Source organism: Oxyura jamaicensis, chromosome 15 (assembly GCF_011077185.1).
Source record: "Oxyura jamaicensis isolate SHBP4307 breed ruddy duck chromosome 15, BPBGC_Ojam_1.0, whole genome shotgun sequence".
Classification (NCBI taxonomy): Eukaryota; Metazoa; Chordata; class Aves; order Anseriformes; family Anatidae; genus Oxyura; species Oxyura jamaicensis.
The window spans coordinates 36,518-61,100 of NC_048907.1; the positions used below are offsets into that span (position 1 = coordinate 36,518).

The window sequence follows — 24,583 nt, forward strand, 5'->3', positions numbered from 1 at the left end:
AATGTTCTGTTCCTGACAAAGTGTAACTCTTCTGTTGTTTTAAGTGGTGTGTTTTGTTTTGTTGTTTTTATTTTATTTTTTTTAATTTATTTTCCATGTTGGTGTTGTTTGTTGTCTGTTGCTATGGTTTTTGTTTGTTTGTTTGGGTGGGTGGTTGGTTTTAGCAATGGAGCACTGGCATTGCTGAGAAGTCAAACAGGTCAATTAAGAAACCTTTGCGGAAGTCTAAAAAAAAAAAAAAAAAAAAAAAAAAAGATATCCCTGCATTTGTATTCACCATTTTCAGATAGCTACACTGAGCTTTTTCCTTCGGTTCCATGTTCTGTTCCGTGTTCACTGTGGTGTCTCGTCTCCCTGTATGCGTGTACGCATGCGTTTGTCCATGTGTTTGTCTCTGCATAGCTTTGTGTGCGTGTTCGCGTGTTCCTGTCCGTATACATCTTCGCGAGTCCCCGCGTCCGTGTCCGTGCCGCGTCTCCGAGTCACGCAAGGAGCTGCAGTCCGCCTGCAGTCGTTCCTCCCCGCGCCTTCTGTGCATGGGCCGCACCAATACAGTTTCACTGTCCCGTTCTCTCCGTTGGGCGGGACGTGCCTTTCTGCAACTTCAGAAGGACTCTCTCGCATCGCACCGCGCGGGGCTGCCACCTCACCACCCTTCTAGACGCTCACGGAGCACACGGCCCTGCCGCGCACCCTCGCGGCCCCACCGTGCCACGCAGAGCCACCGTGCAAGACCGGCGTTTTTTCGCCTCCCCGCGCCCTTTCCCGAAGGGAAGAGAGACGCTGCATCTGCATGCTCCCATCTGCTGGCAGGCAGTCCCCACGGGACCCTAGACTAGCAGAGGCCGAGCGCGGGGCCGGGACAGTGGCCGGCCTTAGGGGGACTATCTGCGAGAGGCCAGAGGGGGATGCCGAAGGAGAGACACGGCTCGCTGGGCGGTGCCGGGGCTAGTGCCGGGGCTGGTGCCGGGAGTGGCCCCGCCGCTGCCTCTCTGGCGGACAGACGGCTCTGCCCGCGAGGAGGGCTCCGCGGAGCCCCTGTGCTGGCACCCGGAGCGAGCAGCAGCAGCCCAAACCCATCGATGTCAGACGCAAAGGCAGCAGTTCCGCGATCCTCTGATGCAGCAGGACCAGCAGGTTGGGATGTTGGTTTCTTATCCTTTCCTGTCACATGGCTGGTAATAGGATCCCTCATCTGCCACTCGGCACCTCGCTGGGGCGCAGTTACAGGACACATGCAGTAGGGCCTCCGCTTCCCGCACTTTGCGCTCTTCCCGGCCGTCCGCAACCACCTCTGCCCCGGGAGCGCTGCGGCTGCCGCCTGCCAGCGCGGCGCGGCCCGGCGGCCCCTTGCCATGGAGCCCCCCGCCCTCGTCGCCGTTCTGGCCTTCTCAGGGCTGGCGCTGAGCTGCTGCCGCGAGCCCGTTTTCTCCGGTGAGTGACGCTTAGCGCGGAACGGGGAAGGGGAGTGCGTTTGGGGCTGCTTCACGGTCTTCTCGCGGGGCTGAGTGGCGAGAGAGCTGCCCGGTCTGCTCCCGAACTCTGCAGACTTGCAGCTGGCACGCAGCCCGCCGCGGCTGGGCTCTGCCGCCCGGCAGCACCTCCTGGAGTTCGCGACGACATCCCTTCCGGCTTACCAGCCCGGTGCACGGCTCGAAGCTCTCGTACAAAGATGTATTTTCGAGTGTATTTTCGTGCGCTGTTTGTAGCGCGTCGGTATTTGTGGATCCCCCTGTGCTCGCAGAGATGGGAGTCTGGAACACCATATGAAAGCATATGCAGCACATTTCTCTAACGAAGGAATTTGGTGGCTAGGTCTGCAGGACAGAGGCATCTGCAGGGAGAGAGGAGTGCAGGACGTGGGTACACTTACTCAATGGGAAATTAAATAATTAGTGGCAGCAGGGCAGAATTGGGGCCACAAAGCCAGAGCTTGGATGGTGGCCATCTCACCTCTGTAGTGTGCTGCCTCAGCTCCCTGCCAGTCACAGACATCTCTCGTTCAGCCAAGCAATCTGTGAAGCCTGAATCTTTGCGGATAGTTAGTGAGTTCTTCAGTGATTTTTCACTTAAAATTCCTCTGCACCTTTTTGTTCTCACTTCAGTTGGTACTGATCATTTCAAGTACCACTCTGGTAAACACTAGTCCTGCTTTGCAAGATTTAGAGTGGCTGTTCTGGATGGTCACAGTGCCACAACCATCATATGCATGGTCCTCCTGGATATGTTTTGCATATTCTAACCCTTGTTGTTATTATTATGTTTATATATATATAATATATAATTTACTCCTTTAGCCATGAACAGATATTTTCTCATTTTTCTCATTTTGAAGTTTTTGTAGGTGCACTTAATTATATTTGGGAAAGATTTACATCAATTTTATTTCTTTTCTTTCTTTCTTTTTTTTTTTTTTTTTTTTTGAAACAAAACAAACTAAACCAAACTTTATTATTATTATTATTATTATTTTTACCAGAAGGAGAACTCAAAATGTAAACCTTACATCTCAGAAGAGAACAGCCTAGACAAGGATATATAACTAGACCATTTCTAGTGGTCTGTTCCCAGACCATGCATGTTGCACAGAGAAGGTAATCCTTCATTTACTTGAGTAGAGTATGTCATCTTTTAAGGTTTATGAGCTGAACTGTGGACAGAACACGTTGCACAGGTGGCAGTATTATTCACAGCAGGCTGCACATGAGCAAGTGGAGGATATCTCCCTGTACGAATGCTTGGTTCACAGGCAATTTAGAGGAGTCTGATTATGCAACTGCACTTCTGTGCTTTAGCCAACCTCTAACTGCATGTATCCACGGCCGCTAAAGGTAACAGAGGTGCCTGAGCACAAGCAACTGTCAGGGGAAAAAGTGAATTCACTGGGTGAATTGGTAGCAAAGGATAATGGATCTAGGAAGCACAGCCACCTACCTGTCTTCTGGTAATGAACCTGAAAACAGTGCACATCTGCTCTTCAATAATGACCTCTAATTGGTATGGTATGTACAATATGGCATGTACAAAATCTGCAGAGTTGTTAATCTGTGCAAACCATACCTCAGAATCTTTTTCCTCACCCTTAATCCCGCAGGACTGAAATGGGATCAGCTGGATCAAGTTGCATTCAAAGCTAGCAGAATTCTGAAATGACAAATATTATTATTTCTTTTGTAAGGCAGTTTGTCATATAGTGTGTTTTTAAGGCCTGTTATTTTTTTATTTATTTTTATTGAATGCATGTCTTCATACATTTATTGTAAAAGATGCAGACAAAATACAGACTGCATCACACCATCATTTCCTAAGACAGGGAGAATCTTTAATTTCTAGAATTGCCTTATGAAAAATGGCTTGTATTGACAACAGAGTGAGTTAACGATCATTTTTTTTGCATATAGTACTGTGCTACTTTTCACAGTGTTTCTGCTTCACTGTGTAATGTCTAACAGTTCCTATTAATTCAAATACTGAAATTTGCAGCATTCAAACTTCAGTCACACCACATCTGTCAAGTGAATCAGAAATTAGAGACGGGTAATGGATTGCGTAACATTAAAGGACTGTCTGAATTTGGTGATTTTTGTATTACAAAGAAATTGAAGTCTGTGTCACATGTTAGTTTCATTGAACAAATATTATTCTACATACTCAGTGCAATATATTGTCACTTTTAGTTTCTGTATTTATATTGTTCATTTAATTTCCCAATCAGAAAATAATAGGATTGTCAGTCTTCTCTTCCTTTCTGTTATCTTCCTTTCTCTGTTACCTTCCTGTTTAGCAATAATGGATCACTATGTGCTTGTCCTTCCCAGCTGAGTCTTTCCTTTTAAACTGCTTTTTCAGCCTTGTCTTACAAACCTGGTATCTCTTGTAATCTTTATCTGCCTGTGTCTCACTGATACAGTTAAACAGTTCCACTTGATATGCCTGGAGCAGTTGTCATGCAAATATCCAAATAAACATTTCTAACCGGACGGATACAAAGTGAAATAGTCAGTCCAGCATATCATGCTCGTACATGCATAGAGTGTAACTCAAAGTCCCGAGTTATGTGAATGGATTTCAGTAGGGTGGAGCCAAAGAAGTGGGAAGAAGGCAGGGATTTCATGCTGCCAGCTGCAAACTTTGCATTCTTTGTCATATCGCACCATAGTGGTTGTGCAATTTACCACTCCCTCCATCCGCACAGTGGTTATAGCCCATCCTGGTAAAATTTCCAGAGGGATTCAGTCTGCCATGCTTGACATTGGAACAACAGTTTTAAAACTTCACAAAGAAAACAAATGAGTGTATTAAGGAAGAGAAATTCCTCTGGGGCTACATCATACATTCTAACTTCCAGTGATAAAGAATCACAAGCCAAGAAAGTGTGTTTATATTATCTTGCTGCTGAGAACCAGCCAACAGCTACAAAGCAGTGACTAATATAGCATGTCTGTATTGTACAAATTAAAAAAAAAAAAAAGAACGTGCAAAATACGCTTTTAGGCATTAGAAGTAATGAGCTGCTCGTGCTCATATCTGAATTTGCTTGCTCCAACTGGTCATTCAAGATAGCATATTTTCAGATTTTTTAAAAAAGGCAAATTTGATGAAAAAGTTATTAGATTGAAGGTTAGTAATCAAATTTTAGCAAGAATAGCAAGCTCGCTTATAACAACTTATTCACTGCCTGGGAGCACAAGCATGAAACTGCCTATCTGTAAATTCCCAGGCTCATATTTACTGTGCAGACGGATACTTAAGGTTTGAACAAACGTCAGGTGAGTGTTCAGTGTAACTACTGTCTGCTTTGGACCAACACTAAATTAGACTATTTTATTGCAGTTGAGGACCTCAGAAGATTATTTGTGTGAGTCTGTGCAGCTATGTAGCATGAGAAAGATTTTTAAACCACGTACAGAATGACCCTATAATGCATAGGAGGAATTTTCAGCTGAGTGCTCTCATAGCATCACATCAGACTTATAGTAGCTGACTGAACAAATGAGGAGTTATTTTCTAGCAATTTTGAAAATCACAATTTTAAACAAAGATCATTCCTTCCTGTATTTTATCTTTAGTTTATGTCTGCAGTTTTTCGTTTGTTTGGTTTTTTGTTTGTTTCCCCTGTTACAGTATATGTACCCGAGTCTGGTAGATTTTTTTTTTTTTTGGTATTAATTTTAATAGCAAAGTATTGAAATCTAAAAATACTACAATAATTTTTCAGCTGGGGAGGTATAAAACAGTTTTATACTACCCAGATTTATTTATTTTACATCACAACATAATATAGAATAAGATTTTTCAGACCAATCATATGAAAATATGCAAATGAACTTTTGGTTAAATTGATAAAACTGCATTTCAGAGAAGACCATTGCACTCCTAAAAATATTTTTAATAATGACCACAGAAGCCATATTTGTCTCTTTGATCTCCTGAAGCTTCTTCTGGTTTTAATCAGTGTTCCCACATGAAGAACTGTGGCAACCTATGATAATAGAATCTCTACTCACATATCCATAAGGAAACAAAAATACTCTCATCGGATGAAGGTAATTTGGGTGTTCTGCCCTTTCCATCTGTGGGCCCCTGCCTCTGTTACTGCAGGGGTATCTTGGCATCAGTTAAGTGGTTTCTGTCCTTTCCTCTGTGCATTACTCTCTCATTGAAGTGTTTCTGCTGTCTAATTATACCCTTTCAATCAAATTAGAGACTGCAGCATCTGGTTAGTGCCTGTAACTGTTGCCATCTGCACCTAGATAGAGTGCTTTCATTTAAGGAGGAGTGCTCAAATTGCAGACTCCCTCAAGAACTAGGAGAACAGTTTGGTAGAATGGAAATGTCCTAAAACTCTTCTTAAACCACTATTAAAACAAATGCATCAAGCAACTGACACCTAGTCATCATCAGGCCTGGCACCTTTGTTTCCATATTCTTATCCGTGTAAATTCTAGGTATCTTTATTTCTTGCTCGAGCCTCACAGAACATTCAAAGTTCTGGCTATCACGCCACTGTAATGAAACCTAATACTTAAATAGCAACCATTTTAATTTACCTTTCATTATTCTTTTATCTGCAGATTATTAAAATAAAACCTTGCTTCTTTTTTGACTGTTGCTGGTAGGATAATTTCTGGCCTGTGTAGGCTAGTTTTCAGTTGATAATTGTTGTTAACCTTTAATGTCTCCTGCCACTAGTTAGCAGTCTAAGTAGCTTCCAGAACTTAAAGCAAACAAATAAATCCAGTAACTTTATATATATTTTTTTCAGTGAAATAGTAATGAGCTTGTTATTCTGAATTTTCAATCACCCATGGAAGTTATGTATGCACCCCAAACTTACAAGTGTACTCTAAGATGTCATTTAAACCATGCTAAATCTCCATCTCTTCAGTCTGCAATTTATGATATTACTAAATACATGTTTTTGAGAAGTGATGGACTTTGAGGAATGATCGGAGATTTCCTGTTTCTTAGCCAGAAGAGGAAGGGTGCTTGAGTAGCTGTTTTCTTTACTTTTCCTCTCATTTGTACTGAGAAGACTGTAGATGAAATTAAAATGTTTGTACTATTTCCATCAGTCATGATGAGGCATGAAATATAGAATTTCTCAGGTAACTGGACTTCATGCTATCAAGGACTTCAGAAATTAAGACCAGTATTTGTATGTCCATCTTAGAAAATCACCAGAAGCTAATAGAGACTGAGAAATTTCAATGTTTTATCAGTAGTGGTTCATTCAGTATAGCAGTCAGTCAGTTATATTCTGCACTACCTTAATTTTGCAAATGATTTTAAAGTGGTGCCCATGTGGAGTGCAGGCAGTCATACAGTTCCAAAGTAACAAAGGCATAAATGATCATTGTAAGGTCCCTACACTGAAGAAGAAGAAACTGAGACAGATGGAAAAAATTTCTACTACAGCTGCTGTTTGATCTTCCAAATGTTGATCTGGCTCTAATAAAACTAATTGTGAACCTGTATCTCACACTGAGCATTCACTCATGGTGGACAACCATCCCCAGGCTTATTTTCTGCTTTTTGTTTCTAGCAGTTGCCACTCAAAATGTACTTATCTAGTCTCAGTATTCATTTTAAAAAAGTTTTTTTTCTATCAATCATGGCACCAGATGTATTGGAAAAAAACCAGTCCTGACAGCACACTGCAGTCCATGTTTTCTCACTGAGTCTCATAAACATCCTGAACAGGACCTGTTGTAACCTTTCAGCTTTTCATGAATAAAACCTCTGCAATGGGTCTGTTTTTGCTTACTGCTGTTTGCAGACTTCTCCACCATACAGTAGATGCAACGGGGTCATTAGGTAGTTAATAGAGCAAAATCATCATGGATACTTCGATTTTATTCATGGATTTGACACAAGTTTCTACCTCAGATATTGTCTGAAACCCAGGTGACTAGCATCTTAGAATACGAGAAGTCTGTAGTCTTCAAACTATGACTTGTCATAGCTTTCTCTGTGTACTAAAAAATCTGGTTATTTAATACAGGTTTATGGTTGGAAGGATGATTTAAACTGAGCCTTGGGTGCATGAACAGGAATCGTGACAAATCTGTCAACCACAATGACACTCCAGTCCTTTCCTGCTGTTTTTTGTTGTTGTTGTTGTTGTTTGTTTGTTTCCCCTTTTTTTCTATTTGATCATAATCTACCAAACATAAATCAGGTAATTTGAGTAAGCCCAACTGTTTTTACTAATACTGTTAAATCCACTCTTTCCTGACTGTTTCATTTAGATGATCTCATTTGGATTAGTTTTGTGTAGACAAATCTGTCTGACCTTTTAAGACTGTCTTTTCACAGAATCATTGCAGCAGTAGTGTGAGACAAAAATAAGGACAAAGTTTCTAACCTGCTCTTCTCTAGAATCTCTTAGGGCTTTTGTCTTGAAAGTACAGCCTGCAGGTAAAACATTCACTTCTCACCTTTAATACACTGAGTATTAATTTCATAGTGAGATCTCTAAGGTAGTGTCTTGGCTGTCATGCAGAACATACAGAGAAATCACTATGTATGCTAAATGGAAGAACTCAGCTATTTACAGCCAAGATACTGAATATGCTGAGGGATCTGGAGCAATGTTACTAGGAATTTTATAGAAAACCACACGAAGTATATCTCAGTAGATCTCAAAGATGATTGTTTAAGGTAAAAGAGAGTAGGAATGAGGTGTTGTTTTTGTTTGTTTGTTTGTTTGTTTTGGAATGACAATACTTACTTGACAAATTTGTATGTCAGTGCTTTGGCAAAGTAACTATTATCAATCATTAACTAAATGAAAATTTCCTACCAGATTGCATCTAAGGAAAAAAAAAAAAAGTATGTATTTCATTTGATAACAACGGCTAAATGCCATAATTTAAAATTAAGTTTTAATTTCAGGTTTTCTGGGATAATTGATCATTTTATATGGTATCTCACTCACTCCCCTTTCCACATCTAACAAAAATGCCCACATAACCAGGGGAGCTTCACTACAGCTCAGCTGGCTCATTTTCCCCAAATGTCTTGGCCAGGCAAAGAAACAAAGGAAGCACTGTTACAGATACCTGTTATCTTGAGAACAGAACACTATAGCTAAAAGGAATGAAGTGAGCTCTGACTCTTCCTTCCATACAATATCCTTAAAGTACTAGTGCAATGAAGTTTGAAGAACAACCATTCAAAAAAAAATAAGAAAAAATGCTGAACATGAAAATGAAAGGCAGTTGCTAATTCAAGTTAAAGCATGGGCCAGTCTTAGCAGAGCCTCAAATGGCCTGATGTTAACTTCAGTTTAGTCTGTGTGCTACATTACATTCAGGTATTGTAGCATTCCTCACATTTCTGAGTATATGTTAGCACATACTGCTTCTAGTTGAGATTTGAAAAGAAAAAAAAGTAATAGCATTAAACTGAAGAAGACATCTTTTCTGGCTGTGTTTATCACTCCTCACAACTGCATCTTTATACTGTACATTATTTAGTTTGTCCAGTTTGATTATGTTTTCCTCCCTTTTCTGTCAAATTCATCAGCTTATATTTTTCAGCTATTTATTTTTCTATGGCACAGAAAAACTTTGACATTTACTGCAAAACAAGAGAATTATTGAAGAAAGTAGCAACAATGTGGTGACTTGGAAAGTTTTTTTCATGTTTATAAAAATATCCGTGGTGACCTGAACACTGGAAATGCAGATTTGCATTTTGAAGTAAATGTATGTAGCTCACCTGCATGGCTGATGAGGACAGATAAATTAAAGGAAGGATAAGTATTAACCTGAAGCTTGGTTTTGCTAGTTTAGATAGCTTTCTATCCAGAGATGGTATCAGTATCCATTAATAGCTGTGCATACATGTTTTCTGTATATCCTCAACAATAAAGTTTCATTTAAAAGAAATTCTAACTTGCCTAGGCATGAAAATGCACACTGAAGGCACAAAAACATCAACTTTCATTTTCTGTTTAACAGAACTGTGAAATAATCATTATAATTGCACCATTTTGATATATGTGAGCCCAAATTAAACTGGTTTCAAAGGCATGGTTTTAATAATATATTTTCCCTTCTGCCACAGTATTTCTAAATGAAAAATAAAAAATAAAAATAAAAGCATACAGATTAATATGACTAAGATAAGTTTTTTCTTCCTTCATCTGCAACCACATTTTTAAGGGTCTTTCTAGCCCTCTTTTGTAAGGGACATCTGATGAGGACACCTGAGATGAGCAGACATCACTTCAGGGCTGGTACAACGGCAGAACACTCTCCCTTTCCATCAGGGCAGTAGAGTAGGATATATATGCAGCTGTTACATGAGAGAGAATTAGATAAAAAGAGAGAATGCTATCAAATAAAACCGAATGTTGCCCAGCCTGTAGTTAGGTGTTTCTGACTTTCCCCAACAATGCTACACAGTACAAAGAAATGGTTACAGCAGTGTAACACAGCAATTTTTATTATGTAATAGAATGTTGTATTTTAATACTAGTTTTAAATAAATGCATGGATGACAAATGTTACCAAGTATTAATTATAAATAGGATTGACTTATTTACAGTGGTTACTTCTGGAAGGTGATCACAGAATCACAAAATGGTTGATGTTGGAAGGGATCTCTGGAGGTCATTTTGTCCAAACCTTCGGTTCAGGCAAGGTCACTTAAAGCAGGTTTCCCTGGACACAGGATGTTTTTTTAATATCTCCACGAAGGGAGAATCCACTGCCTCTCTGGGCAACCTGTTCCAGTAGTCAGTCACCCTTACAGGGCAACAGTCCAACAATGTTTTCTGGTTTTAGTAGAAAGTAAAAATATGCATGCTTTTGAATATTTATTTGATCAGAAGATGTCATTATTAAGACAGAGCAAAGCCAGGTAGCAAGAGATTTGTAGTTCAGCTGAAAAGTGGATAGTGTATTTCATGACTAGAAAATCATTCTCTGCTTTGATTTCTAACTTACTGAATATTAGGAAGCTAGGAAAACAATGTTAAATAGGAGAAAATGTGAGTGAAGCAAAAGAATATTGACTTGTAAGTTCTAATCTGAATGCAAATGCTTCTATGGCAGATCGGAGTATGATGATTGTATTGTATACAAGGAGCTCCCTTTCAACTGAAATTCAGTCCAGAGGAAAAAATGCATGAGAATTTTTCGAAATCAGGATATAAATGTTTGCAAGATCCATGCCTACAAAATCTTTCACTTTATAAACTACAGGTGTTCACAAATTTAGTTAAACTAGAATGAGATTTGGGCAATATGCTGTTAAGTGGCAGACTGAAAAAATCACTTAACTTTTCTTTTTGGAAAAATAACAAGTTACACATTCAGCCTAACTAGTAAAACACAGAGAAAACAGTACAAAAAATATAATTTGCTCACTCAGAAAATGTATTTTAATTGTCTTAGTCACTCTTCAGCCCTAACCAGGATATCCTATACATTGTTTAGTAAAAATAATAAAATCATAATCCCTTCAATAGGTGTTTGACTCTAAGAGAAAATGTAAATCTCAAGCAACATCTTTAGTTGCCTATACAATGCGGGAAACATGTTAATTGAAAGGAAACTGGGTCCTTGGAGATGGGGTGGAGGATAAGGGAAGAACAACCAAACGGTAAGCCTACATACATTCTCTCTCTCTTTTCCATTTCCATTTCTTCCCAGAATGTTATACAGCAAATGGGGCTGACTATCGTGGCACTCAGAACCAGACCTCCCAATACGCAGGGAAACCTTGTCTTTTTTGGAATGAGACCTTTGAGCATCCATATAATACTTTGAAATATCCCAATGGGGAGGGAGGGCTTGGAGAGCATAACTACTGCAGGTAAGGAATATCTCATTGCTACTAACGCTACCTATATACCCAGTTTTACTTTAAACAGCTGACACAAAATTAGAAAACATCCTGTCAAAAGTGAAGAATATCATAACCATAAATATCTAACAGATTTTGTTTTATTTTGTAATTAGTACCCTGGATCTTTGGTTGAGCATACAAGCACCATTAGCAGAATAATATTTTTCAAGCCAGCTCTCACTCACAGTCGGTATCATATATCCAATCTGTAATTTGGCACAATGGAGAAAGACTAAAGATAAGGTGGATATAAGTAAAAAAATAAACAAACCCTGATCCAAGGAAGTAGTAAGAAGGCATTAGTGTGTCTCTGGAACATTATAGTTTTTGTCCTCACACACAAATGTGGTTCTGTTATACAGTATGTCTCAAGAGTTTTGCATGAGAGAAAGTTATATAGTCACTAAAAATTATCAGAACAAGCTGTTCAGTGACTTATAGCTTGTATTAGACATTAAAAGTTCAACTGTCAGAGGTTAGAATACATTTTCAAACCATGGCAAATCCACTCTAATTTCCTTGCATTCTAGAGAAGTCCTCCGTAACTATGGATAGAATTCAGAATGAAACCTAAATAAGAACTTCAGGATTTAGTAGACAAATAAGAATTCACAATGCTAAAAACTAGCATACCACCTAAGTTCAGAGATATTTAGATTCTGCAGGCTCTTCAGCATTCAGCCTGCAACATATAACTTTCTGATGTTGTGCATGTCCAAATAGCACTTCTGCCTTTGCAAGACTGACCAGTTAAGTCTTTACTCCCACCTGTACTTGCTGTGGAAATAGGTATGGAAGAACCATTCTTTTTATATCCCTTTAAACAGTGATAATCATCAGCTCATCTAGGATGCATATGGAGTCAGAGATGTTTAAACCAAGAGATTCAGAACTGAAGCATTTATCAAGGACACAGCAAGAAAAGCTGTAATGTCTTCTTCATGAAAAGATTCAAATCACATCTCAATTCTCCCAGAAGATGCCTTTGTTTAGCAAGTCATGGACTTTTCTAGGGTAGAGCTTATATACTTACCACCTTCATGTTGAAATAATTTCACTGTAAATTATATAATTCAGGGTAGTTAAGGCACAATGAATTTGCAAGTGTTCAGCACAACTGGTATGTCACAAACACAGAGTCCTGTCTAGTTTTTCTGTATTTCATCAGAACTAGCCATTCAAGAAAATACGGCAGAGACAGTCAGCCAGTTAACCGGGAGTAACTAACAAGAATAAAGAACAGAAAAGATCAGCAGAAAAGAGGTCTGCCTGCTGCTTGATATGCAGAAGACAGATGAGCACACTGATGAAAGAAGTCAGTGGCATTTCCAGTGCATTTGATAACCTAGGAGGATATTTCTTACTGAATAACATTGGTGAAGTTTAGGGAGGAAAGAGACTTACTCAGGGTCTTTTACATTGATTGCATAAGTGCTTCAGTATAACACTCTTCAATGTGTTATGCCTGTGAACTCTGTTTTCAGCCATAGAAGGAGAAAGCATTATTGCCAAATTCTGAATTGACTCTCTTCTGAATCACTTCATCTTCTTACTGGAGTAAAGAAAAATACGCCTCCCACAAGAGAAACTCCATAGAAGCTGAGCATTCTCTTTAAAAAATAGCCTGGAAAACAAGTAAACCCATCAAGCTGTCTAGTATTGTATTGGTATGTGAGTCCTTCCGCAAAAAAACATGCCATTTTCACAGCTTCCATTAGCCCAACAAAATCAAACACATAACAATTCTCATCACAGAATCACAGAGTCACAGAATCACAGAATGGTTGAGGTTGGAAGGGACCTCTAGAGATTATCTGGTCCAACCCCCCTGCCAAGCAGGGTCACCAAGTGCCCTTTGCACAGGATCACATCCAGGTGGGTGGAGACTACTTTTTTTGGAAGTCTCCAAAGAAGGAGACTCCACAACCTCTCTGGGCAACCAGTCCCAGTGCTCTGTCACCCTTACAGTAAAGAAGTGCCCCCTCATATTGAGCCAGAACCTCCTATGCTTCAATTTGTGCCCATTGCCTCTTGTCCGCTGGGCACCACTGAAAAGAGTCCAGCCCCGTCCTCTTGGCACCGTCCCTTCAGATATTTGTACATGTGGATAAGATCCCCTTTCAGTCTTCTCCAAGTTAAACAGGCCCACATCTCCCAGCCTCTCCTCGTATGAGAGATGCTCCAGTCCCCTAATCATCTTTGTAGCCCTCCACTGGACTCACTCCAGGAGCTCCATTTCCCTCTTGTACTGGGGAGCCCACAGCTGGTCACAATACTCCAGGTGTGCCCTTGCCAGGGCTGAGTAGAGAGGCAGGATCACCTCCTTCGACTTGTTTCTCATTGCCAACTCTCCAGCCTGTCCAGGTCCCTCTGAATGGCAGCACAGCCCTCTGGGGTATCTGCCACTCCTCCCAGTTTTGTGTCATCTGCAAACTTGCTGAAGGTGCACTCTATTCCATCATTGAGGTCATTGATGAATAAATTGAACAGGACTGGACCCAGTATGGACCCCTGGGGGACACCACTAGCTACATGCCTCCAACTAGCACCACTGATCACAGCCCTCTGAGCTCTGCCATCCAGCCAATTCTCAATCCACCTCCCTGTCCACTCATCCATCCCACACTTCCTGAGCTTGCCTATGAGGATGTTATGGGAGACAGTGTCAAAAGTCTTACTGAAATCAGGGTTGACAACATCCACTGCAATCCCCTCATCCACCCAGCTAGTCATTCCATCATAGAAGGCTATCAGGTTGGTCAAGCATAGTCATGGTTGGTCATGAACCCATGGTGACTACTCCCGATCACCTTCTTCACCTCCATGTGCTTGGAGATGACCTCCAGAATGAGTGATTACATCGCCTTTCCAGGGATGGAAGTGAGGCTGACTGTAGTTTCCTGGGTCTCCCTTCTTGCCCTTTTTGAAGACTGCAGTGACATGGGCTTTCTTTCAGTCCTCAGACACCTCTCCTGTTGTACATGACCTTTAAAAGATGATGGAGAGTGGGCTAGCAATAACATCTGCCAACTCCCTCAGCACTCGTGGATGCATCCCACCTGGGCCCATGGATTTGTGGGTGTCAGGTTTGCTTAAGAGATCTCTGACCTGATCCTCTTTGACCAAGGGAAAGTCCTCCTTTCTTCAGAGTTCCTCCCTTGTCACTAGGGTAAGAGATTCCTGAGGGCTGGTCTTAGCAGTGAAGATGGAAGCAAAGAAGGCATTCAGTAATTCTGCCTTCTCTGTATCCTTTGTAATCGGGACTCCCACCTAATTAAGCAGTGGGCCCACATTTTCCTTAGTCTTCCTTCTGCTATTGATATATTTGAAAAAGCCCTTCTTGTTGTCCTAGACACTCCTTGCCAGATTTAACTCTAAATGAGCCTTGGCCTTCCTTGTCACATCCCTGCATCTTGTGTCAGTATCCCTACATTCTTCCCAAGTCTGTCTTCTTGTCCACATTCTGTATACTTCCTTCTTTCATTTGAGTCCTTCCAGGAGGTCCTTACTCATCCAAGCAGGTCTTCTGCCCCCTTTGCTTGCATTTCGCTCATAGGAATACATAGATCTTGACCTTGGAGGAAGTGATGTTTGTATACTGACCCCCTTGGACCCCCTTTCCTTCTGGGGCCCTAACCCATGGGATTCCTCCAAGTAGGTTCCTGAAGAGGCCAAAGCTGGCTCTCCTGAAGTCCAAGGTTGCAATTCTACTTCTTGCCCTGCTTCCTCTTCACAACATCCTGAACTCCACCATCTCATGGTCACTGCAGCCAAGAATGCCACCAACCTTTACATCTCCAACCAGTCCTTCTCTGTAAGCACAAGATCCAGCAGCACACCTCTCCTTATTGGCTCCTCGACTACCTGTGTCAAAAAGTTATCATCAGTGCTCTGCAGGAACTCCTGGACTGTTTGTGCATAGCTGTATAGTCTTTCCAGCAGACATCAGGGTGGTTGAAATCCCCCATGAGAATCAGGGCCTGTGATTTTGAAGCTACTTCCAGCTGTCTGTAGAAGGCTTCATCTACTTCCTCTTCCTGATGAGCTGGTCTGTAGCAAACTCCTACAACGGTATTAGCCATGGTATCCTGCCCTTTAATCCTTACTCATAAGCTCTCAACTTGCTCTTCATCCACCCCTAGGCAGAGCTCGATTCATTTCAGTTGCTCTCTCACATAAACTGAAACTCCACTACCTTGTCTTCCTGGCCTGTCTTTCCTAAAAAGCACATAGCCCTCCATGACAGCATTCCAGTCGTGAGCTATCCCACCACATTTCTATAATTGCAATGAGATTGTAGCCTTGCAATTTCACACAGATCTCCAATTCGTCCTGTTTATTCCCCAAGCTATGTGCATTGCTATACAAGCATTTCAGGGAGGTGATTAAGCCTACAGGTTTCCCAGAAGGGGTGCAAGAGGATCCTTCATAGTCATGTCCTGCACTCACTTCCCTGGCTGCATGCACCCACTGGAGACATCCTGATTTGAGCCATTTATTGCTGCCTATCCCATCCCTGTAATTCTCCCCTTCCCCCATCTTTCCTAGTTTAAAGCCCTCCTTACCAGATTGGCCAACCTGTTAGCAAAGACATGTGTGCCCCTCCTAGTGAGGTGGAGCCCATCTCTCCCCATCAGTTCTTGATCTCCAAGCAGGGTTGCAGGGTTATAGAAGCCAAATCCCTGTTGCCAACACCAGTGGTGCATCCAGTTAACTTGGAATATCTGTCTCGACCTCTTCCCATCCTTCGCCCTCACTGGAGGTATTGAGGAAAAAATGACCTGGGCTCCCAGACCCATGACCACCATGTCCTGCTTGATGTTTTCTAACTTACCTTTGGTGTTATTAGCACCTACATGGAAGAACAGTAGAGGGTAATAGTCTGACTCATGGGCAAGCTTTGGCAGCCTTTCCATGATGTCTCTTATCCAAGCCCCTGTCAGGCAACAAGCCTCTCTAGACAAGAGGTCAGGCTGGCAGATGGGTGCCTCCGTACTTTTCAGCAGGGAGTCACCCATGACAGTCACCTGCCTCAATCTTCCTCAGAACTTCCTCAGACCTCAGTCTTCCTCAGAACTTCATCAGATAAATGTTTTTGTCCATATACACAGAAAGATGGCTTCTGGACTATTTTCTACTGATGCAGAAATCAAGTTTAGGAGTCTAAGGAACCTGTACACAGGACATGGTGCTGAAAATCTTCCTCTCTGTCCATACTGTCCAGAAATAGTTCTGCACCTTTCAGAGTTAAATAAAAAAAAAATGTTATATTTTAGACATCACTAGCCTTTTGTGCTTGCTGCATACAGTAATTACCAAAGTTATTTGAACATCCTGTTGGCTTTTTCATTTTTCTTGGCAGGTTAAATATTCAGTAGGCATTAGAACAAAAAATATTGGTGAAACTCAGGTTTAATATATTTAATACAGTCTTTGAAAACATTTGATTTTTCACTCACTTTCTCAGTTTTTTTCTCCCAGGAACCCTGATGGAGATGTCAGCCCATGGTGCTACATTGCGGAGCATGAGGATGGAATATATTGGAAATACTGTGAGATTCCATCCTGCCGAAGTAAGAGAACCGCGTAATTATTTTAGGCCCACATCTCTGCTCAACAGAGACTGGCAGTTATACAGCAGTGGGTAGTGATTTTCCAAGACCAATCAGCTTATTTACATTTGCAAACTAAGCAGTATTTTTAACATTTCTAGAGTTAATGACAAGGTTACTGTATAGTTGTCCCTCCATTGCTATGTTCTTCTTCTCCTCTCAGAATTTCTGGCTTATATTATTTATATTAAAATACAAGACAGAGAATCACTCAAAAGTTATGAAGTACTGCTAGTTTTCTGAACCCATAGAAATAGGCCATTCATTTAGTAAAGTCTAGAGGAGAATAGGAAATAATTATTTTTTCAAAAAGATACATATGTCTCTATCATTTGCAAATCATTTGTAAAATGAATGGCATTAGTTTAATGTGTGTAACACACCACAAACAGAATTGTTGGAAAGAAATAAGGATAGTAAGAGTGACACAGAGAAAAGATGGCTATTTGTTAGCTACACTAGAATTCTGGTTCTTTCAGGTGCATGTACTTAGAATTGCTGTTAATCCAGAAACACAACTTTGTTCCTTTTTGTCTTTATTTTTTTTAAACAGATAATTCACAAGCTATTCACCTGAACATCCCTTCCAGAAATTAATATCATTAATATACGATATTACTTAACTTGTCCAAAATCTTTTTTTTTTTTTTTTTTTTTCCCCATGGTTCATGTCAACATATTCCAAAATTTTCATTCCTGAAGGCTCCAGGATAAATTCCTAAGAATCTCATTTTTAACATATGCCTAAATATTAGCAACCATAGCTTAACGTTTTATTGAGTCTAATCATTAATGCCTTTCCTTGCTCTCTGTGCTCTAAGAGATCATTTATGTGTATGCTGTTAAGTATTAGAGAAGTTGTCTTTATGTAGGGATACTTCTGAATCAAAGAAGTACATTTCTTATTGAAGTTAAGGAAACAAAACCAAACAAAGCAAAATAGATCTAAAGTTTTTTTGGTTTTGTTTTTGTTTTTTGTTTTTTAAAAAAATTATTATTATTTTGTCCACAGTTTTTTTCTTTTTGTGACTGTGAGCAAATGATTCACATCTTCAAGTTAGGCAAACATATATGTAAGTGCAACCCTGTCAGATGACTTTTACCTAGACTTAAATGCAGATTAAGGAATCTAATTTAAGTAACACAAACTTGTTTGACACTCTGATGCTCATTGTGCAGAGGACATCTTACTATCATTTTCTAAGTTCCAAAGTCCTATCAAAGAGGCATGATCCTCATAATTAATACATTTGTTTTGGTCTCAAATTAAAGAATTTGTATTTCTTTAAAGACCACAAATTTTGCAAAATCTCTGGATAAGGCACCAGTAAAAAAGCTGGAAGGCAAATTCTCTCCACTTCATTTGTTCTACACAAAGAATCCTTTTAAAACAAGCTTCGATCATTTTCTCTGTGGTGGGGAACTGAGGATTTAAATGTGGACATTTACTTGCAAAGATAATCCAGACTTACATTTACAAAATGTCCTTTTGACCAGCAGCAGCTGCTTCAAGCACTGCACTGAAACAGGATACTAGAGAAAGGAATTACAGCAACTTAGAGCAAACTGTACACTGCAAGTCTTTCCAAGTCTTAATACAAACCTTATGGTTAATGAAGTTGTGTAAGTCAAAAAAACTTTTATTCTTTACCATATTTTCTGTTTTCAGTAGGCATGATGATAAATCATAGGACTATCAAAACTAACTTGTGGAGTACATAAAACAAAACTGGGTCTTATGATAGAGCAAAAAAGCAATTGTGTAAAGAAAGCCCATTTAAAAATTTTAGAGAAGTAAAAAATTGTCTCATATAAGCTTCTTTTACATGATTATGTTTACTACTAGAAAATACAAGTATTTGGAGTATAATGTACCTATAAGTTATATCTATATAATACCAGTACAATGCCAACAATATGAAGCTTCTTTAACTAGAGACATTTGCCTACAGTGATTCACTGTAACAATTAGGAATCTACAGTTAAGACATCTTCATAGACCGTGATTGTATTGTATGTCTTGTTCACTAGTATTTAACATGAAATGCTTAATTCAGAAATGTATTCTGCACATATAAACACACTGTATAGAATTTAGCAATGTTAGCTGAGAATGGATGGTCATAAATGCAAAAGATGATGGTTGCCCCAGTAGGAGCTTAGACTTCCTTTTTCTTCCTCTCCTTTTCTTAATGTATTGTCTGATGGAGTGGATATAAACAAAATAAAAGGCAAAAAGGCAGCCATGAGTCCTCAGAGAACATGTGTATCTTATATGAACTATACAATGCATAGATATGTCTGAATGATTTAGATGGTTTGTTTGCAACACTGCATCTATTCCTGGCTTTTTCGTCTCTTTTCCAACAAAGTTAGACTGAAATTCAAATAAGAGCATACACACACTAAAGGTAAAAGTAAGTAAGGCTCACTGTCTTGCTAAATTGCACCTCAGTGCTTATGGCCCACATGTGTCTCTTACCACAAACAGATTTCATTACTGTAAGCTTATTTCCTGTGTGCAGGTGTGTCATATAATAAATTTGATAAAGTGTTAAATGGCAGAGCTGGGGTAGTTGTACAGAGCTGTACTGATTACTTGGTAAGACTGACATATATACATTTTAACACAAGAACAAAGGAGTATCTCACACAAGATCTACATATTGAGAGAGTATTCTGGCATATACTACCATTTCACTAGGAGGATCTTCAGGCAACTGGATAAACACATCTGAAACATGGCTTTGAGCTCAAAAACATTAATTTTATATGTTTTAACATATATGTTTTAACTACATGTCTTAACATGTAGTATCCAGAAGCTCTGGTGTTTGTCAGGACCTCATTGTGTCAGTTACTGCATTAAGAAAAATAGCATACTTACACAAAAGAAGAAGACCTTTTAAGCACAAGAGAACTAGATACAAACAAGAGAAGGCAATGTAACAGTAAGACATCACTGATCAGCATGACTATTAATCTCAGTACATTGACTGACACATTTTTGTCAAGCTTCTTTAGTAAGCTAAACACTAAGACCAAATTAAGGCAAAAGATTATGCTGGAAATTTTGAAGGTCAGACTAATTATTCAGTTGCTACTTATTAAGAAACATTTTGATTCTCCATTGATTTATATTTAATACATACACATAGGATTGTGGGATACCATAGGTTGGAAGGGGTGTTAGTACATCATCGAATCCAGTCCCCTGCTGAAAGTAGAACCAGCTCTAAGATTACACCAAGTTGTTCAATTGGACAGATTAGACCAAGTTTAGCCAGTCAGATCTTAACAACCTCCAAACATAGCCTGCACGGCCTCTCTGGGCTCCTGTTCCAGTGGTGACTGTCCTCATGGTGAAAAGATTTTCTTTATATCCAGTCTGAATATTTCAGACTGCAGAATGAACAAATCCCACTCCCTCAGCCTCCTGTCACAGGGTGAGTGCTCCAGCTCTCTGAGCATCTTGGCTCTCTGCTGAACTTGTTCCAGTCAACCAGAATGTTTCTTGTACTGGTGGGCCCCAGACTGGACGCAGTAGTCTAGATGTAGTCCTAAGAAGTGCTGAGCAGAAGAAAAATCACTTTTCTTGATCTGTGGCTGTGCTCATCTTAATACAGACCAGGACGCTGCAGACCTTCTTTGCTGCCCAGTACACTCTTGGTCATATTCAGCTCCCTGTCTGTCAGGGCCTTTTCTGTAAAGTTGCTCCACATAAAATGTACACTGCCTTCTTTTGGATTTACGGTGTAATGCCTCCCTGAACATATATCCTGACTGAGTTTAATATGGTATGAATGGCGAACATATTATTCCAATATACTAAAACATTGTTGAAAAGGCAGTAATTTGTGGTCACTGTTGGTCTGATATAAAACCAGTTTTTGCCAGTTAGCTTTTTTCCTCTGCTCAGAATATAAATGATCTTCCCTCTGCTGTTATGCTTATACCATTTATGCTGATTAACCATCAGTAGCAACTCCAAAGTGTCTCAGGTTTAGGACCAGTAGCCATAGGAAGAAGGGGCACATCAAAATCATATATACATGTATGGTAGAAAATATGTTGTGTGTTTTCCCAGGTCAGAAGATCATTTAAACATATATTTGATGTGGGACTTCTCAAGTACTTTTAGCTCCCAGTGGAGCATATATCCACAAGGTTATGTAGTTTGTTGATTAGTTATCAAAGTAACTTGAAGAACTGTGCATTGCTTGGAACCTGCTCTTCAGTATTGGGCTAGATTAATGCTTCTCCATTAATGACTGTTTATTTCAAATCCCATGACACTAATTTTGTTAGCTAAACACAAAAAAGTTGAAATACCACTGGAACACTAAAGAGGCTAATTAGCTTTAAGATGTTACCCAACTGGTATGCAATGTATGAAATTTTCAAATGGCTGAGTCTGTTTTCTTAGCATGGAGATCATGGGAGGATTAATCCTCTGGTGACATGGCTGAAGATTCTCACCAATAAAACTCCTTTTACAAAAACAAACAAACAAACAAACAAAAAAAGTTTTACTATGTGGTTTTGAAAATCCCAGGTCTCCTAGGAAAATGCACTAGACTGGTGACTAGGACATTTTCTGGGCAGTGAAGTAATGTTCTGTATGGAAGACTGAGCTCTTTGAGAGTTACCTGTCTGTTTGTACTCAGCTGGGGTCGGGCTGCAAATGGAAATTTCCAAAGGTATGTTAAATCAGGCTGTAACTTGAATTAACAGTACTTACACGCATATTGCCACAAGACATATCCAAGCCATAAATATATGCAAGCATACTGTTGAAATTGTATCATTCTTAAAAAAAAAAAAATACTTTGTCAACATTTGAAGCAACATTATCTAATTATTAAACAAACAAACAAACAAACAGAAACTTTATTGTTTTTCTTCCCAACTTCATTTCTTTCATTCTTCTTTATAATACTATAATCATCCTCTTTAAGAGTATAATCATATGCACACCACTGTAGTTGCTGGCCACTACTGGTTATATTAATTGTCTTCCACACAATGAGGAAACTGCCATGAGCAACATAGTCTAAGTCTGGGACCAAGTTCTCAGACCTGTTGCTGTTCCTGATGTCAAGATGATTCAGATATTAATGGTAGGCTGACACCAGTTTACAAGCTCAGTATACGGTAAACCAAAAGAATAGAAATTCTTTGTTAGAATTAGACAAATAGAAAGTTCTGAAATTAGGCAATTATTTTAATGCCTGCTGCACATAGACATTTATGAGAAAAATCAGAAATGGGACTTCCAAAATCCAATGAAAAGATACTTTCAGGATTGCCATTCCATTCCTACTGTATTTATGTGAAAATACAGTAATGCAAAAGCAGTCAGTTTACTAAAACACAGGTTATCTGACAGAGAAAATGGCCACCTGTTCAAGAAATGTCTAATTCAAAAGGAGCCACAAAACACCTAATCCATGTGCTGTCAAAGATCAGAGGCTACAAAATCAAAACCTGAGTATTCCCTCTCCTGGAAGAACAAAACAAAACTATACATAAGTCAAAACCTGAAACAGTACTGTGCCACAAGCTGTTAGCAAAAGAGAGGTCAGAGGAAAACTCTCTTAAAATTCTATGATGACATTACACACCATACGAAGTTGTGGTGGTTAGCTGGATGAAAATAATCCTTGTCAATCTGGCAAGGGCAAAAAAATCCCTGACTGTAGAACTTGGTGATATATAGACAGATGGTCAAAAGAGGTGATTCTCCCACTATATTTGGTCTTGGTGCAGCCTCAGCTTGAATATAGTGTACAGTTCAGGTCTCCACAATATAAACAGGATGTTAAGGTCCTTAAAAGCATCCAGAGGAGGACATCAAAGCTGGTAAAAGGGCTAGAGGGCATGCCCTGTGAGGAGAGGCTGAAGATGCCTGGTTGTCTAGTCTGGAGAAAAGAAGGCTGAGAGATCACCTCGTTGCGCTACAAATTCCTGAGCAGGGGAATGGAGAGGGAGGTGTCGCTCTTTGCTCCCTGGTGACCGATGACAGGACGTGAGGGAATAGCTCAGAGCTGTCCTGGAGAGGCTCAGACTGGACATTAGGAAAAATTTATTTACTGTGAGGGTGGTCAAACACTGGAACAGGCTTCCTGGTGAGGTGGTTGATGCCCCACACCTGTCAGTGTTCAAGAAGCATTTGGACAATGCCCTCAATAATATGTTTTCATTGTTGGTTAGCCTTGAAGTGGTCAGGAAGTTGGACTAGATGTGGGTCCCTTCCAAATGAACTGTCTGTTAATTTCTATTTCCATTTCCATTATTTCTATTTCTATTTCTATTATTTCTATTTCTATTTCTATTTCTATTATTTCTATCTTTATATCTATCTCTATTTATATATTTCTATTTATATATTTCCATTATTTCTATTTTCTATTTCTATTAATTCCAAGTATTTTAGCAGACATGACAATTAGACAGGGAATAATGTTATACCGGTAACACAGCAGTATATTGTACCACACATACTGTCTCTAGTAGTAATAGCTAAATTCCAGTGTTTTGATGAAAAGTGCAATAATAAAAGAAAAATAGAAGACAAATCATGCACTGAAGGGGAAAATCTCTCTTTATGACTGCCTAGTGTGATTAAGGAGCCTCAAAACATTGTATCAAAACAGTATAAATAGATGTGTTATTTTATTGTTGTTTGTTTTATGTTTTTAAGCAGCTTTGCTCATGGTAAATCTCTACATACAAACTATAAAATACCGATAATTCATATCAGATTTTTAGTTTTATATATTAGGAATCTCTCATGTAAATACACAGTCCCTCCCATAAAACTTAACCAACCTCCATCCTAAAACAATTTAGTTTTCCTTTCTCAAATACTGTGTTTAGAAATTTTCTAGAATGTAACTATTTTGATGATCTGACGGAAAACATAGTTTAATTTACATTGTTAGAATGTACATGATCCTAGTTGAAAGAAAAAAAAGGCAAAAAGAAAAAGCACAACACCTCTTATCCCACTTAGTACCCTCCCTCCCCCCATTGTTTCTATTACGAGAAATGAACCAGATTATTATCTTGTCTGTACTACTACAGCTTAGAGAAACCAATTGCAGAGTATTTTATTATAGGTTTATTGCTAAGTAGATGTGAGGCTGTTTCATCACCTGTCATTTATCCCTGGGCATATTTATAAAACAAGGCAAGGATCTAGCTTGGAGTAACAGGAATTGCTTAGTAACAAGGTGGTAGATAAAGTGGTCTGTGTCTTGGGTGTATTTAGGAAAACCAGAATGACTGTTGTCTGTTATTTTTGCCAGTGCCAGGAAATCTAGGGTGTTACAAAGACCATGGAGAGCCACCACCTTTGACTGGCACCAGCGAGACCTCCAATAAACTTACTATCCAAACATGCATCAGTTCCTGCCGAAGTCAACAATTTAAGGTGATTTATTTGATGTACATTTGCAAAATGTTTTCAAAGACAAAACACTTATGCCTAGAGCCCTCTGTTGCCTTTTTCTTTTTCTTTCTTTCTTTCTTTCTTTCTTTCTTTCTTTCTTTCTTTCTTTCTTTCTTTCTTTCTTTCTTTCTTTCTTTCTTTCTTTCTTTCTTTCTTT

At 39.5% G+C, this 24,583-nt stretch overlaps 1 protein-coding gene across 6 annotated transcripts in view; it reads left to right on the forward strand.

Moving 5' to 3' along the window:
- Positions 1-273: 273 nt before the first annotated feature.
- The window catches only part of KREMEN1 (kringle containing transmembrane protein 1), a 35,355-nt gene continuing 11,045 nt past the window's right edge, over positions 274-24,583 (forward strand). For 2 of the 6 annotated variants that reach the window (XM_035340727.1, XM_035340728.1), the window contains exons 1-4: positions 278-1,137; positions 11,166-11,328; positions 16,843-16,934; positions 24,284-24,408. In XM_035340727.1, the coding sequence (XP_035196618.1) occupies positions 909-1,137; positions 11,166-11,328; positions 16,843-16,934; positions 24,284-24,408 (609 nt within the window). In that variant the 5' untranslated portion in view covers positions 278-908. Of the gene's footprint in view, positions 1,435-2,493; positions 2,595-11,165; positions 11,329-16,842; positions 16,935-24,283; positions 24,409-24,583 lie in introns of those variants that run through there. The other 4 variants (XM_035340730.1, XM_035340729.1, XM_035340732.1 and 1 more) reach the window with 4 other exon arrangements.